The following is a 13,364-nucleotide window of genomic DNA, read 5'->3' as shown; positions in this document are numbered from 1 at the left end:
AATTCAGAGCAGCCAACTTGGTTTCCAACATGCACTACTTTCCAGATTGGCAACATGACTTTTCTGACATAGGTAAATCACCTCTACATGAAATGCCACTTGTGGCAATGAGTTGCCTCCAGCAGCAAAATCTAGAGACCCTATTGGTGAATTTATACCAAGAGTGAGCAAAATATGGCCCGCCAAGAGATTTTTATCCAGTCTACCTGGCCCAGGTGCATGGGGGGGCAGCCTGGGCTGTGGCATGTGTTGTTGTGGCTAGTCCCACCATCCCCAGTCAGACAGTGGGGCTGGGTTGGCACAGCAGCCAAATTTGCTTCCTGGCAACCCTGGCAGCAGTGGCTCCTGGCTGCCACTGTTACTGTCATTGCCACTGCTGCCAGACCTAGCCCTGCTGCCTGAGCACCCTGACCCGTTCGCCCTGCACCCGCGCTGCTTCCCACCTGACTGTGGCCCCATCCACCTGGCTGAGTGTGCCCTGCCCACATGGGTCCTGGGCTGGTCTCCATGGAGACCCCAGGATCACCAGGTGGTGACAGTGTGGGGTCAGGCCCTGGGGCAGAGCCACTTAGGGAGTTTTGGTGAGCTGTTGTGAAGGGGGAGACAGAGGGGTTACTCAACTAGCCTGTCACCAAAGCTCCCTAAGTGGCCCTCCAACCCAAATAATTGCCCACCCCTGATTTGTACCCTAAGTCCACTACTAGGGACTTTGCTTCTGTTTTGACAAAGAGTGTTATCAAATATGTAAAGTAGGCAGCATGTTTTCTTTCTGCTCCAATCTGTTTTGGACCACAAAGGCAGTGTACAAGATTCCTCTTCTTTTTATTCCACTCAAATTTCTTAATCACCAAGAAAGTGTTGGAGGTGCAGCCTAAACACTGCAGCAGGGAATGTTTTCTCATAAGAATACAAACTATATCCATTGGTGTGAAAATATTTTCATAATCATTTTATTTGGGCTCTTTTTTAAAGCTTGAGCCAAATTCATTTAACATCCTTTTTAATCTTTCACCATAGATTAACTAATCCAGCCCTTGCTATCTTTTGTTACGGTTTCCTGAGATTTCCCTCTTACTCTTTTTGTTATACAGAGGTACCCAGTTATCTCTTGTCTTAGTAGGGGGTGATGGTATCCAAATGTGAAAACAGAAATCAGGTTTATACTGGGTTTTGATGTGCATCAAAACTGGCTAAGGACAATTGTGCATGCATGTACGCATGCAGGTTGAATGGCAATTAACTTAAATCATGATTGTAAAGGGGAGGGCAGGTGATATCTTGGATACTTCATACTTGCTTAGAGTGGGACAATGGGCTCATATAGCTGTAGGGTCCCGGAATAAAAGGCGTTGTCACCAGAAGCTTGTAATACTAAGACATGTTAAGTACTTTGGAATTCTTGGGAAAAAATGTTGGAGTAGGGCTATGTTACTGGAGTAGCAGTATGGTTTTTAGGGGCGGGTGAGGTTTTTTGCTTGGTTGTTTTTGTTTGTCTTTTAACTTGGAGCTACTACATCTTAGCATTCTTCATTTAAAGTGTTTCAAATGCCTTTTTGTGAGGGATAGAGGAGAAACAAGTCTCTCAAGGTGCTGCTAACTTTATATGTTTGTTTAACAGTCAAACTACATTTTGTGCTGGTTTTTTGTTGTTTTTTTAAGACTGGTCTGGATGAATCACTGGTATAGTCAAGCATGGAAATTTCCATGTTCCTAAACTGGATGACAAAATGTAGCCGTAAGTCTTGGTTTTAGACATCCTAAAATCAATAAAAATGTTATCCTGAAATGGTTCAATGCACTGGTGTCATAGATAAACGAATGACACTGTGTTTATTGGACTGCAGTCCAAACATTGCATCATTGTTCTAGTGTGGCACTCGGCACCTTTTTCAGGCAGCAAGCCAGAATGACCCAACTTGGGCCAATGGCAAGCCAACATTGGAAAGTCTCCTGTCATCAAACACTGCTGAAGTGCACCCCTCACCCCCAGTCAGAAGTTGCTGACCCCTGTTCTAGTGTGTAAGGGCTTGATGGAGAAATTGATTGGAAAAATGACAAATGCAAGTAAACTAGACATTAATGAAATGAAAACATCCATAAATTCTTGTTGAACCTGCTACTTAGCAGACACAGAAGTGAACAGAAGCTAGAACTACATGTTTAACTCCATTCTAACTTTGGCTCCTGGCTGATTTGGTCAGGCCAGCCAGCCACCTGGCCCTAGTGACTATATTTATAAATATATATTCTCGTCTCCCAGGCTGTTTACTATCAAGTATCAACACATTCCTCCTTGCTGTTCTTTGTGCTAATATGAAGATTTTTTTTTAACTTGTCATAGGTTCCTTGTCTGTAAAGCTGCATGCATAACTTTAGTCTTTCAAGGATGATGTGTAGTAGTCATTTAATAATCTAGAGAAAGGAGTAAGTCCTAACGTTTCTAGGCTAGGATGAGAGCCTGCAGTTGCATATTCCTGTGGGGGTGATTGCTGAGAATATGCAGGATGTCCAAGGAAACTTGAGCTGAGCTCTCCAGCTATAGGAAGCATTTGGTGTGGGTAAGAGCCACACTCCCCCTGGGAGAAGAAACCCAGGCAGCTGGCCTATCCCTCTTTGGCCATTTACTGCAGCTTTTTTCTGCCTTTAATGCTGGACAGTGATTTAAAGCACTTGTCTGTATACAAATACCATGAAGAGAAGAGACATCACATAAACCAGGGCAATCGGTGAGACACCTTTAGAGTCTTGGTGACCACAACAGCTTCTCAGATACAGCAGCTCCTATCTTGGTGTTTACAAAGGCATGTACCATCCAGCTTTTTTTAAAATTCTCTTGTGTAGGCTTTATGGTGTTGATGGTGATTGCAGCAAGTAACCTCTAGTAGTTAAAAATGGATGCTAATTGCCCCAAATCCCCTTGTGGGTTGTTTGTTTGTTTGTTTGTTTGTTTGTTTTAATAAGGATATGCCCATAAAAAATAGCAGGATATGGGGAGGAAACTTTTTCTGAAGTCCAAACCCCTACCCATTAGCTTGCTTTCAGGATAGCTCTGAAGTTTTAAAACCACTTTTGTTAAAATCCTGTATGGGAGGGTGGTCCCTTATTTTACACTAGAGAAATTACCTTAGGGTTGTATTTTTAGAACTATGCAATAGAAAAAAATATACCGATTTATGAAAATATCAGGATATGATCAACTGTAGGAATCCCATCTCCTTACTCCTCCCTAAAAGGAGGGGCAGCCTTGTGCTCCACTTCTCTGTACAGGAGGGATGAAGCCACCTTTCTATATCATGACCTCTAAGCCACTGCAAGTCACTTGCGGGCACCTGCCCATATGAGTTTGATCCCTGTTAAACACCTGTGACAGATGAAAGGAACTTGGAAAATTTCAATTATTCAGAGAGTATCTGCCCAGGGTACTTGATACTTGCTGCATGCCTGCCCTCCTGTGTTCTTTGTCTTGCTTCCACTAGTGTTTTTCCAGTCCTTTTCACCTATTCTCACCATCCCTTTTTAAGGAAGACTAAAAGAGAAAGATATGTATGTGTGGAGAGGCTTTTCAGGAAAACCTAACAGGAAACTGGAGACCTAGCAACCCCCTGACATTTGCTGAGTAGATCCGAGACTCCTTCAGCATTTTTTTTTTTTGCTTACACGTTCAGCTATGCCCCAGAGGGATGGTGGGGGGCCCTTGAGGTGATTGTGTTGCAGAGCTGGGTAAAGTGCTTGGCTCCGGCCAAAGCTGCCTTCATGTTTCAGAGCTCTCTCTTTCATGGCCAAACCAGTGCTGTGTTTGAACTAATTCGTGGGCAAACCTGTCCAAGGAAGAAAGCAGCCTGACAATCTATAGTGGGCTAAAGAGCATGAACCACAGGGGAGAATATTTTGCAACCTTTGTGAAATGGAGGTATATCTGTTCTCAAAACTGGTATCTACCAATACGTTATCTTCTCTTTCTCAGGCCTCAAACAGCCTGAGCCTGACTGATATAGATTATGTTCCCCTAACAAGCTGGAAATTAGGCAGCATCACAGAATCTAAAGTAAAACAATTTCTCTTTGCTTTCATGAAGACAAATGAATAGTGTCTTTTACCAAACTGTTGGTACATCCTGCTTGTAGGTGACTGGAAAAAGCCATAAGAACAGCTGCCTTTGTGATGGCTTTGCTACTTTTGATCTTAGCCAGGATCTAGCAGCGGTACAGATATGGACTAGGTTGATAAGAGAGCATATGTGGATTAATTCCACGTCAAATTTGGGTAACTTGCATTTCCTTATTTCCCCCCTTCCCTTTCCAGGTAAGATTTTACTGGTTTATCTATTTATAGCTGCACATGTGGGCATGGGGATATTACCCTGAGTTCTATAACTTTGAGGCTATGAAATGTTTCAAGGGTAGCCACTTACATGCTCTTGAGAACCAATTAATTCACTTTAGTCATTCAGTCTACATCACACATTCATATTGTTTATTTGCCCAGTTAAACTTGGAGAGGACTGTATTTTGAATGCCTGTTTGGGTACTGGAATCCAAGATGAACTCCCCATCCCTTTGTTTTTTTGCTCTTTTTTTCAGGCTGCCGAGTATACGATTTTGGAGATCTGAATTTTACTCAAGTGCCTAATGATGAGCTGTACAACAACCTGGTAAAATACCCACGGTCTGTGGGATTAGCCAGCCAAGTGCTGGCTGATGCTGTAAGTGGAGCAGTGGCTGCTGGGCACAGCTGTGTAACCATAGGAGGTGACCACAGGTGAGCTGAGATGCATTCAGTGTCATTGATCTGTTTTATTCTTCAGGTTGACCCTGCTTTCTGTCAAGGGCACTCTCTCTTTAGCAGTGTAAATCAAAATAGAGACTTAAATGGGGGTAGAAAGAAGGTGGCTCCTTCATTACTGAAGTGCCACATGGCTTGGATCAGGCAGCTTTACTATGGCTTGGATCAGGCAGCTTTACTTGCAAGTGAAGAGAAGTAACTAAAAGCCTGTACCCAAGTTCTTTAAGCGATCACATCAGTGAATCTCTGCCACTCCTAGTCTTTGCAGTACTGAATATCTCATCTTCCCCCTCTGTAGCACTTACCATGTAGTGAAATAGCATTTTTAACCCTGTGAGAACCAAGGTACTGAGGGGGGCAACAAAAAAATAATCTTGGAGAGTTACAGAAATGACTGATTGCACACTCTAAAAGAATTTGGCAATGGTAAAAACAATGAAGGTGCCCTTTTAGGGTAAATGCACATGGTCAGGCAACATGCGACCTATTGCCTTTTTACATATATAAAAATAAATTTGAGCTTAGCGGCACAAGGGACAAGCTCCATCTCCCAGTACCAGTTTACTTCCTGTTCCTTTAAAAACTTCCAGAAATGCAGGTCTCAGTGGTAATGGTGGGTCTCATTGTGGCATCCTCGCCACAAACATCAGCTTTATATAAAACAAGGCAACCTTGCTGGGTGCCCTGAACTGCAGTCACTCTGAATGAGTTCACGAGGGGATGTATGTTTTCCCAACCTGAGTAAAGATTTGATCTGTTGCTTCTCCAGCTTGGCGCTTGGTGCCATTAGTGGCCATACACGACAGTGCCCACACCTCTGTGTGATCTGGGTGGACGCACATGCTGATATCAATACCCCGCTCACAACCCAGTCTGGAAATCTCCATGGACAACCCGTCTCATTTCTCTTACGAGAGCTCCAGGATAAAGTAAGTGGCTCTGACTTTTTACATGTATGATGGCCTAACTGTACAGCACTGTTCATTTTCAAGTCTGATGAAAAGGGTGGACTTGTATCCCCTGCCCCCCTTTATTTCCCAGTGAGATGATATGCTGGCAGCATATCTAATCCCTCCCATAATGCACTTTGTTCATCTCCTGATAGTCTATCCCTCCAGGGCAGAGGTAGTCCCTTGTTTAAATCTTGGGTTCTGAGGCTCTTGTTAAGGGGTGGGGTCCTAAATGTAGCTATTTTGGATATACCCATGGTAGCAGGAACTAGATTGAGAGCAGTATCTTATATAATGGCTGCTTGACTTGCAGCCCAACCTAAAGGAGAGAAGCTTCATGTCTCATTAGCTCACCCTGGGCCATCCTAAGTCAGCACTTAATGGATGAGCAGAGGCTCCTAGCCAGCAGCTAGACAGTGGCTCCTAGTATTTTTCCAGCCAAAAGACAGTCATAGTATGTGAGCAACAATTTTGTCACACGAGCCAAAACGGGAGCCTGGAAGAGCTGTTCTGAGCATCTCTCAGCTGGTAGCTGCTCCCTTCATAGCTTACGTATTTATTACGCCCTACATTTTGACAACTTTGAGGCCTGTCAGGGGCAGGTCCTGCATGGTCTCTCCTGACTGGCTACACTGTTGCAACTCAGGATTGCTGGAGCCTGCTTGGCATAAAAAGTCTGCCAAAAGATAACCTCTGCCTTTTTTTAAAGGGGTCAGTTTAATGAGAGCTTTTGACCTGTACACAGCTGCTATCGGAGACTAAATATTAGGATGACCTAAGGCCTTTATAACTGATCTGCTTCAGCTGTAGCCCAGAACCTCTATAACAACATGTGGTTGGACATGCCACATACCCAGTGCAGTCTGTTATGAAGGTTTGGGGGCACTGACCTTCCATGCCAGAGGTCATGTCTCATGCTGGAGGTTATGCCTGAGGCTTAAGGAAGGATACTAATATTCCTTGCTACATATCTTGCATCAGAAGGGAAGAAAACTATGCTAAGACATCCTGAGAGGATGGGTGTGGGCACCAGTGAGGGCCTCTGGTTGTTGAAATCCTTTGTTTTAGGCGTACTAGCTTTAAACACACACCCAACTCCTACCCACAGAAGAGATGACCCTCTGAGAGCTTTGAGGCATCTCTACTCCTGGAGGACACAAGAAGGAGAACACTGAGGAAAGGACACATTTGACCAGGGCCCAACAGCTGCCTAGGTGGGAAAGGAGCAGGTCAAGCAAGTCTTTCAGAGCTGGAGAAGAAGAAAAGCAAATCTCAAATTTGCTTTTTCCTATAGGAAAGAAAAGGTCTACAGCTTGTTTCATAGAAAATTAGGGTTGGAAGGAACCTCAGGAGGTCATCTAGTCCAACCTGAGCAGAACCATCCCCAACTCGATCATTCCAGCCAGGGCTTTATTGAGCTGGGCCTTAAAAGCCTGCAGGGATGGAGATTCCACCACCTCTCTAGGTAACCATCCCTCCCAAACACTTTGTCTTTCGACTAGCTGGACAAAAGAGCAAGGTTTTGAAAGCTGTCAAAAGGATAATATTGATGATGGCCTTCTGGGGTCTGTAAGTAAGAAGAATGTAAGAACAACCTAAATTTAGGTAGTGTGAAATAGAGGAAGCAGAAAAGGGTTTAGACAGGGACCAGTCTAGCCCTGCCCTGCCCCATGAAAAGCTCAGGCTAGCCTTGAAAGAAGTGCTTTCCCTCCACCTGTAAGTGCACATAGTGACAAGTAGCAATACCAGTTGTTTCACACTTCAGAAGCTTATCACACATTAGCCTACCTGATTTGCAAGGGATCTGCATCTTTGTTCTGCTCCACTGGACCACAATATGATTTCCCACTGGGGCATGAAATATCATCCGTCGCTAACTGTTAACACTTATCGCTGATTGATCAGTAGTACTAGTTTAGCTTCACTCTGGCTGGCTTGGATGTACATCTGAACTACCAAAGTAAGGATCATATATGAACAGGTCTCTTACTTACCCCAGTTGAACAGACCAGCTGTGCTGATGCTTGGATGGCAGCTTATTCTTCCTCCTTCCAGATGATTCTAAAAGCTGTTTTACAGTTTCCCTCTGGTCACATCTTGCTCTCAGAAGTCTGATGCATATTCTATAGTTTATACTCTATTACATACTGCAGCCTTCTCCAACAAACTAATTCCTTTTCCCTTCAAAAGGGTAGGATATTAGATGGTCCTACAAGTTGTCTTACTCAAGGTTACAACCGCAATATAGGAGTTCCTGACTTCCAACTCTGTGCTCACTCCAATAGGCACACTTCTAATACCATCGATGATGATAACTTGGGCTTAGCTGTGGCTCTGACCCTTAACTCGGACTTTCTGTGTGTACCCTTTCTAAGTAAAAGGGCCTGCATCTGTACTTCTCTTAGGGTGGAAGGCTGCAATCCACTCTTGCTTACCAACCTCATGTCCTTAGCTGCAATGGCTGGGCTTTAGCTTCTGTTGTACCTATCAGGAGTCTGATCAGGATGCACACACAGCAAGAAAGAACAGTCTTTTATTTTAGTCACTGGGACATAAGGTGGAAAAGGCTTAAATTCAGGATGTGCATATGTAATATCTTACTTAACCTTGCAGATTTTAAGACTTGCCCTGCTCCCCTCCATTGCTTAGAGGACTTTTTTTTAAATCCATTTTTCAAGATCTTTTATGTGGCCATGGACCTCTGAACCTAGTCAAGGCCGAGGAAGGGTTTGTCATGGAATTGTTTCTCTTTCCAGAAATATGTAATCCCTACCATCTGCTCCCACTCCCCGGACTGAGTTAGCTTTGTCCCTGTGCAGTAGGGTGAAAAAGGTACAGATTTCCCCATTAGCCTTTGCACAGAAAAAAACATCTCCACTGCTACTTCTATAGTCCAGATAAATAAGACATCGCAAGCTTGCCTGTAGGGACAAGCAGTTTAACGCTACTTTGTCTGCCCATCCATCCTTATAGACATCAGTTACTTATGCTGAGTCACTTGTAGAATTAACCACCATCTGTCTCATCACCAAGATGCCTTGTACAAATGTGGCAGGTGAGGAGGAGTAGCTTTTTTCTGGACTCCTGCTATTCCTTGGGCCAGTTATTTGCATGCATCTGAAGATACTTTGCATGCCTCACCAAAGATGCTAGAAAGACACTGCAGTTTGTCTAAAGCACTGATCAGTTGTTTTTGGATCAGAATAAAGTCAACTCTCAGTATTTCAGACAACCAACTTTATTAAATTGAAATGAAAAAGGTGAGTGCATGCAAGCCAGAAACCACTGTGTGGGAGACCACTGACGTAAGCCGTTTCCCTCCTTGTACAAAAGGGGATATTTGGTCTCCCTCTATAAAAATCACTTCCAGTTACAAAACTGGCCCAGGTGAAAAAAGTACCAGACACTTTCAACCCATACAATGGCATCACCCACCTCTGCTCACAAACTTGCCAGTCTCACCCCTACCCCAGGGCACTTTTGGCTGCTCCTCCTCAGTTAATTGAAGGCTTTGGTTAGAACTAGATGAGGTTATAACTTACGTAAGTGCTTTATCACTAGATTTGACCCTGGCAGCTCATCTATTGTACCTTAATGCCACTGCTTTACTCCTTCATGGTGGTCTGACTTGAAGTTAAACACTTAATATACAGTAAGTCCTGTTTCCAAGGACATTTCATAGCATATCATGTCCCATCTAATTAATCTTTAAAGCTGTATGTATAGGAGGCAGACACTGACTTTCTTGTGGTTCTCATCCATATAGATAAAGTGTCTTAAAGATTTTGCTAGAAGTATATCCATCTGTGAAATTAACACAGAAGGCTTAAGTAACTTGCTAAGTTGTGTAGTAAATTACTGATAAACCTGACCTAAGATAGAAGTCCTTGCTTCTAGTCCAAAGTATTACGTAGTCACCAGCATTTAGTACCAAGCATTTGATTTGCAAATAAACACTATGCTTTGGAAAGATTTTAGTCTGAATAAATGAGATGCAAAGCACTTCACAGTGAACATTTGGGGAATATTAAGCACAGGCTTGTCAAATACCCAACAGTCAAATTATAAAGCTGTATATCCACCTTCTGCTTGCAGATGCCACAGCTTCCTGGGTTTTCCTGGCTAAAGCCCTGCCTCTCAGCACCTGATATTGTATACATAGGTCTGAGGGATGTGGATCCAGCTGAATAGTAAGTGCAAGATATTTATGGGCTGGTGGGCTGTTTCTTCTCAAGTCTTAAAATTGCATGTTCCCATTGGACAAAGCTACATCCATGATGTGGGCTATTGCCAGGACTAAAGATAAACAATTTATTTTTAACAGCTATATTTTGAAGAACTATGACATCCAATATTTCTCAATGAGGGATATTGATCGCCTTGGAATCCAAAAAGTTATGGAAAAAACCTTTGAACACCTGATGGGCAGGTAACTGTATAAGTATGCAAACTCCTTAATGACCAGTTAGCACATCAGGGAATCTCTAATAGACACAAATTTAAATTGCTCTAATTGCCAGTCATTTGAGCTTCACCATTTACTTTTCTGGAAAGTTATTTCATTAGAAGGAAAAATAAATTAACTACATTTCACCAGTGATAACAATCCTGTCAACAGAATACACACACAAACACACACAACCTAGGTAGCAGTTACATAAACTTCCAGTGTCACTCTAGTAAAAGTTCTTCTAAAAAACAAAACAGAAGCTTGGCCTCTTGACATCTGAGTGAAATCACTTGCCATAACTTACCAAACAGCCACAAGAACTGTGAGCTGTTACAAGCATGGGACTTATTCAGAAAGTTCCTTTGTCCCACCTCTTTTTAATCCAATACCATACTGCTACTAAAGCTTTCCTTTTTTTTAAAGGAATGGGATTTGAATCAGATGTAGGGAAATCGTTTTCATTTGCTGCTCAAACCTGTGAACTACCTAGCACAAAGTAACTGTTGGGTTTTGCTGTTAACAGCTGCCTATACACATACCTTTTACATACTATTAAAATGTTAAGCTTTTTGTAAACTGAGGCAATTGCTTTCACTCAGGCGAGCTTTTCAAGCCCACCTAAGCCATACTTAACATCCCATGTATCCAGGTTCTGTGACTGCAGCATCTCACTTGAGTCCTTTTTTGCCAAAGCAGAAACACTAGAGTCTACAGATGGCCTGAAACCACATTTCTAATGTGACATGGTCATTCATCTTAGCCAGAAATCCAAGGATAGATTTTGACATACTGGAAAAATACCATGTAATTCACTATTGTTGCTATAGCCAGGGCCTGCCTCCATCTCCCTACTTGGCTAGGACTTCCTTTGCTGCCTTTTTCTCTTTTCCCCACATGAATGAGACATGTAAAAAGGGGGAACTCTGTAAACTGACAGAGTTCCCCCTTTTGTGGCATATGGGTGGGTGGGAGAACACTCTGAACTGGGATGGTCCTCTGGGAGCCCAGGTAGAAGCAACAGAGCATGACTAAAGTCTATCCCCTCAAGGTCTGACTAATTTACATCACACTTCCCCAAATCTTTATTAGTATCTGTGTGGGACTTAACAGATTGAAATGACGACGTCAAAAGGCCCACCTTAGCCTAGAGGCCTGTTGCATATGGCAATATTATGCTAGCTACTGTAGCCGAGAGAACATGAATTAATATAGAAACATGTCCAGGTGCCTTTGACTCTCCAGTCCAAGTGATCAGGTCCTTATTTACATGGTAGACTGGGCATGCATCTGGAGGAAAGTTTGAACAAGTGCTTCTGAAGTTATAACAAGCTACCTTAACTGTTCTGCCAATATATCCCCTGAGAATAATTATTGATAATAAATATGTTTTGCGATGGAACATGGTCTGCTATACTATGAATTAAAGGTGACATGGCCACAGAAAACAGTGGTTACATAGAAGAAACAAAAAGCCAAACCACAAGACAAGCCATGACTCTTTTCCCCTTCCCTTTCCCCGCTCTCCCCTCCTACCAGGAGACAAAGACCAATTCACCTCAGCTTTGACATTGATGCTTTTGATCCTTCACTGGCTCCAGCAACAGGAACCCCTGTTTTAGGTGGATTAACATATCGGGAAGGCATGTATATTGCAGAGGAAATACACAACACAGGTAGGAAGAAATCTACTGCATTTAGCTTGATTAAGCCCAGCTGTCAAAGAAGCTACCTAGACAGTACTTGGTTGTAGCTTTATAGCAAGAAGTCTGTTTCTGGCACTTCCAAGGCATTTGTATTAATTCTATATTGATACTATGGGGTCAAACTATAAGTAACCTCAGTATGTCTGGTAATCTTTAACAAAACTAGGTCATGGGCTCACATAAGTAGATGGGCTCATATAAGTAGATGAGCTAGCAGAGAGCTTAGTCCAAAAGTAGAACTGGCTATGTACTGCCAAATACAGAACTACTATTGCTGATCGCATTGCTAACCCCAAAGTGTGGCCTACGGTAGTAGAAAGTAGTCCTAGGCTGTCCAGAAGAAGTTAGACAAAGTCTCCTTTTCATTATAAAGTTTTGGTTTCTATGAATTTTAATAATTTTATTAGAAGCATTACTGTCTTCCTGAGCCTGCAGACACACACAGTAACACTCTCTCTATTCATAGCATTGAGCATCATCATAGTAACAAACTGCAAAAACAAGTAATCACAGTAACAGTTGCAGGGGTAGAGCCTTTTAATGTTGGGCGGGCCTATAAGCCTGTATGCCTATACCATCATCTAGGTCTCCAGCAGTGGTCTGTAGTCCAGGGATATTGCTGCTCCTTGGGAAAGTTTTAGGTGTAGCACAGTTGCTATGCAGAATGCATTAACGATACTGTTGAATAGTAATAAAACCACTGGAAAGAGGGAGCCTAGGGCTGTGTGTGTGTACTGAGATGCTAGAAAGCGCAAACAAATGGTGCTGCTGAACTGCACTGTAGGAAGTCTCCTAGTATTTCAAATGAACTTTAGTTTTTTCCCCAAGGTGTTACCCTGGTCCTCATACTTTGAATTCCTGTAGCATTAGCAGGGTGCCTCAAGTCTGGAAAAACCTCTTGTTGGGACTTTTCTGTTGTGTCATTTAACTATGGTCATCTCTGCTTTGCCCTTAGGAATGCTTTCAGCAATTGACCTGGTAGAAGTAAACCCACTGCTTGGAGCCTCTCAGGAGGAAGTGAAGGCTACTGCCAGTCTTGCAGTAGATGTGATTGCAACATGCTTTGGGCAAACAAGGGAAGGGGCACATACTGTTTTTGATGAACTCCCAACACCTAGTTCACCAGATGAATCAGAAAGTGAAGAGCAAGTGAGGATTTAAGACTTCAAGTGTTGGACATTCCCAAGCTCTACCAAGGCACTTGTGCAGCTTGAGTAAGACTGACTGTATCAGACACTTGTAGAGTGGAATACTTTTAGGTTTTAAAAAAAACTGTAGTTTTTCCAGCTGATCAGTAACTGCTGTATTATGTACCGAATTTTAATTCACTTAGACATTATGTAAATTGAATGTGTAATAAAGCATTTATTACCTTGTTATTAGTCTTACCATGACTTCAGTCAGTGTCTCCTGCATTTTCTCTTTTACCATCACTTGGTGCCTGCCTAGAGTTAGTACAGTTTCATTTTGAGTGTGCTG

The 13,364-nt window shown here is 42.8% G+C and overlaps 1 protein-coding gene across 1 annotated transcript in view; it reads left to right on the top strand.

Annotated features, from left to right (window-relative positions):
• Positions 1-13,284, top strand: part of ARG2 (arginase 2) — a 27,962-nt gene extending 14,678 nt beyond the window's left edge. The window contains exons 3-8 of the mRNA XM_090033195.1: positions 4,581-4,758; positions 5,552-5,711; positions 9,828-9,922; positions 10,057-10,161; positions 11,719-11,855; positions 12,841-13,284. Of these exons, the coding sequence (XP_089889321.1) occupies positions 4,581-4,758; positions 5,552-5,711; positions 9,828-9,922; positions 10,057-10,161; positions 11,719-11,855; positions 12,841-13,046 (881 nt within the window). The 3' untranslated portion in view covers positions 13,047-13,284. The remainder of the gene's footprint in view (positions 1-4,580; positions 4,759-5,551; positions 5,712-9,827; positions 9,923-10,056; positions 10,162-11,718; positions 11,856-12,840) is intronic.
• The last annotated feature ends 80 nt before the right edge of the window (positions 13,285-13,364 follow it).

The sequence above is a fragment of the Crocodylus siamensis genome, chromosome 2, assembly GCF_052110815.1.
Source record: "Crocodylus siamensis isolate JL-2025a chromosome 2, ASM5211081v1, whole genome shotgun sequence".
Lineage (NCBI taxonomy): Eukaryota > Metazoa > Chordata > Crocodylia > Crocodylidae > Crocodylus > Crocodylus siamensis.
Note: the sequence above shows the minus strand (reverse complement) of the source record. Positions and strands in the feature narration are given on the sequence as shown.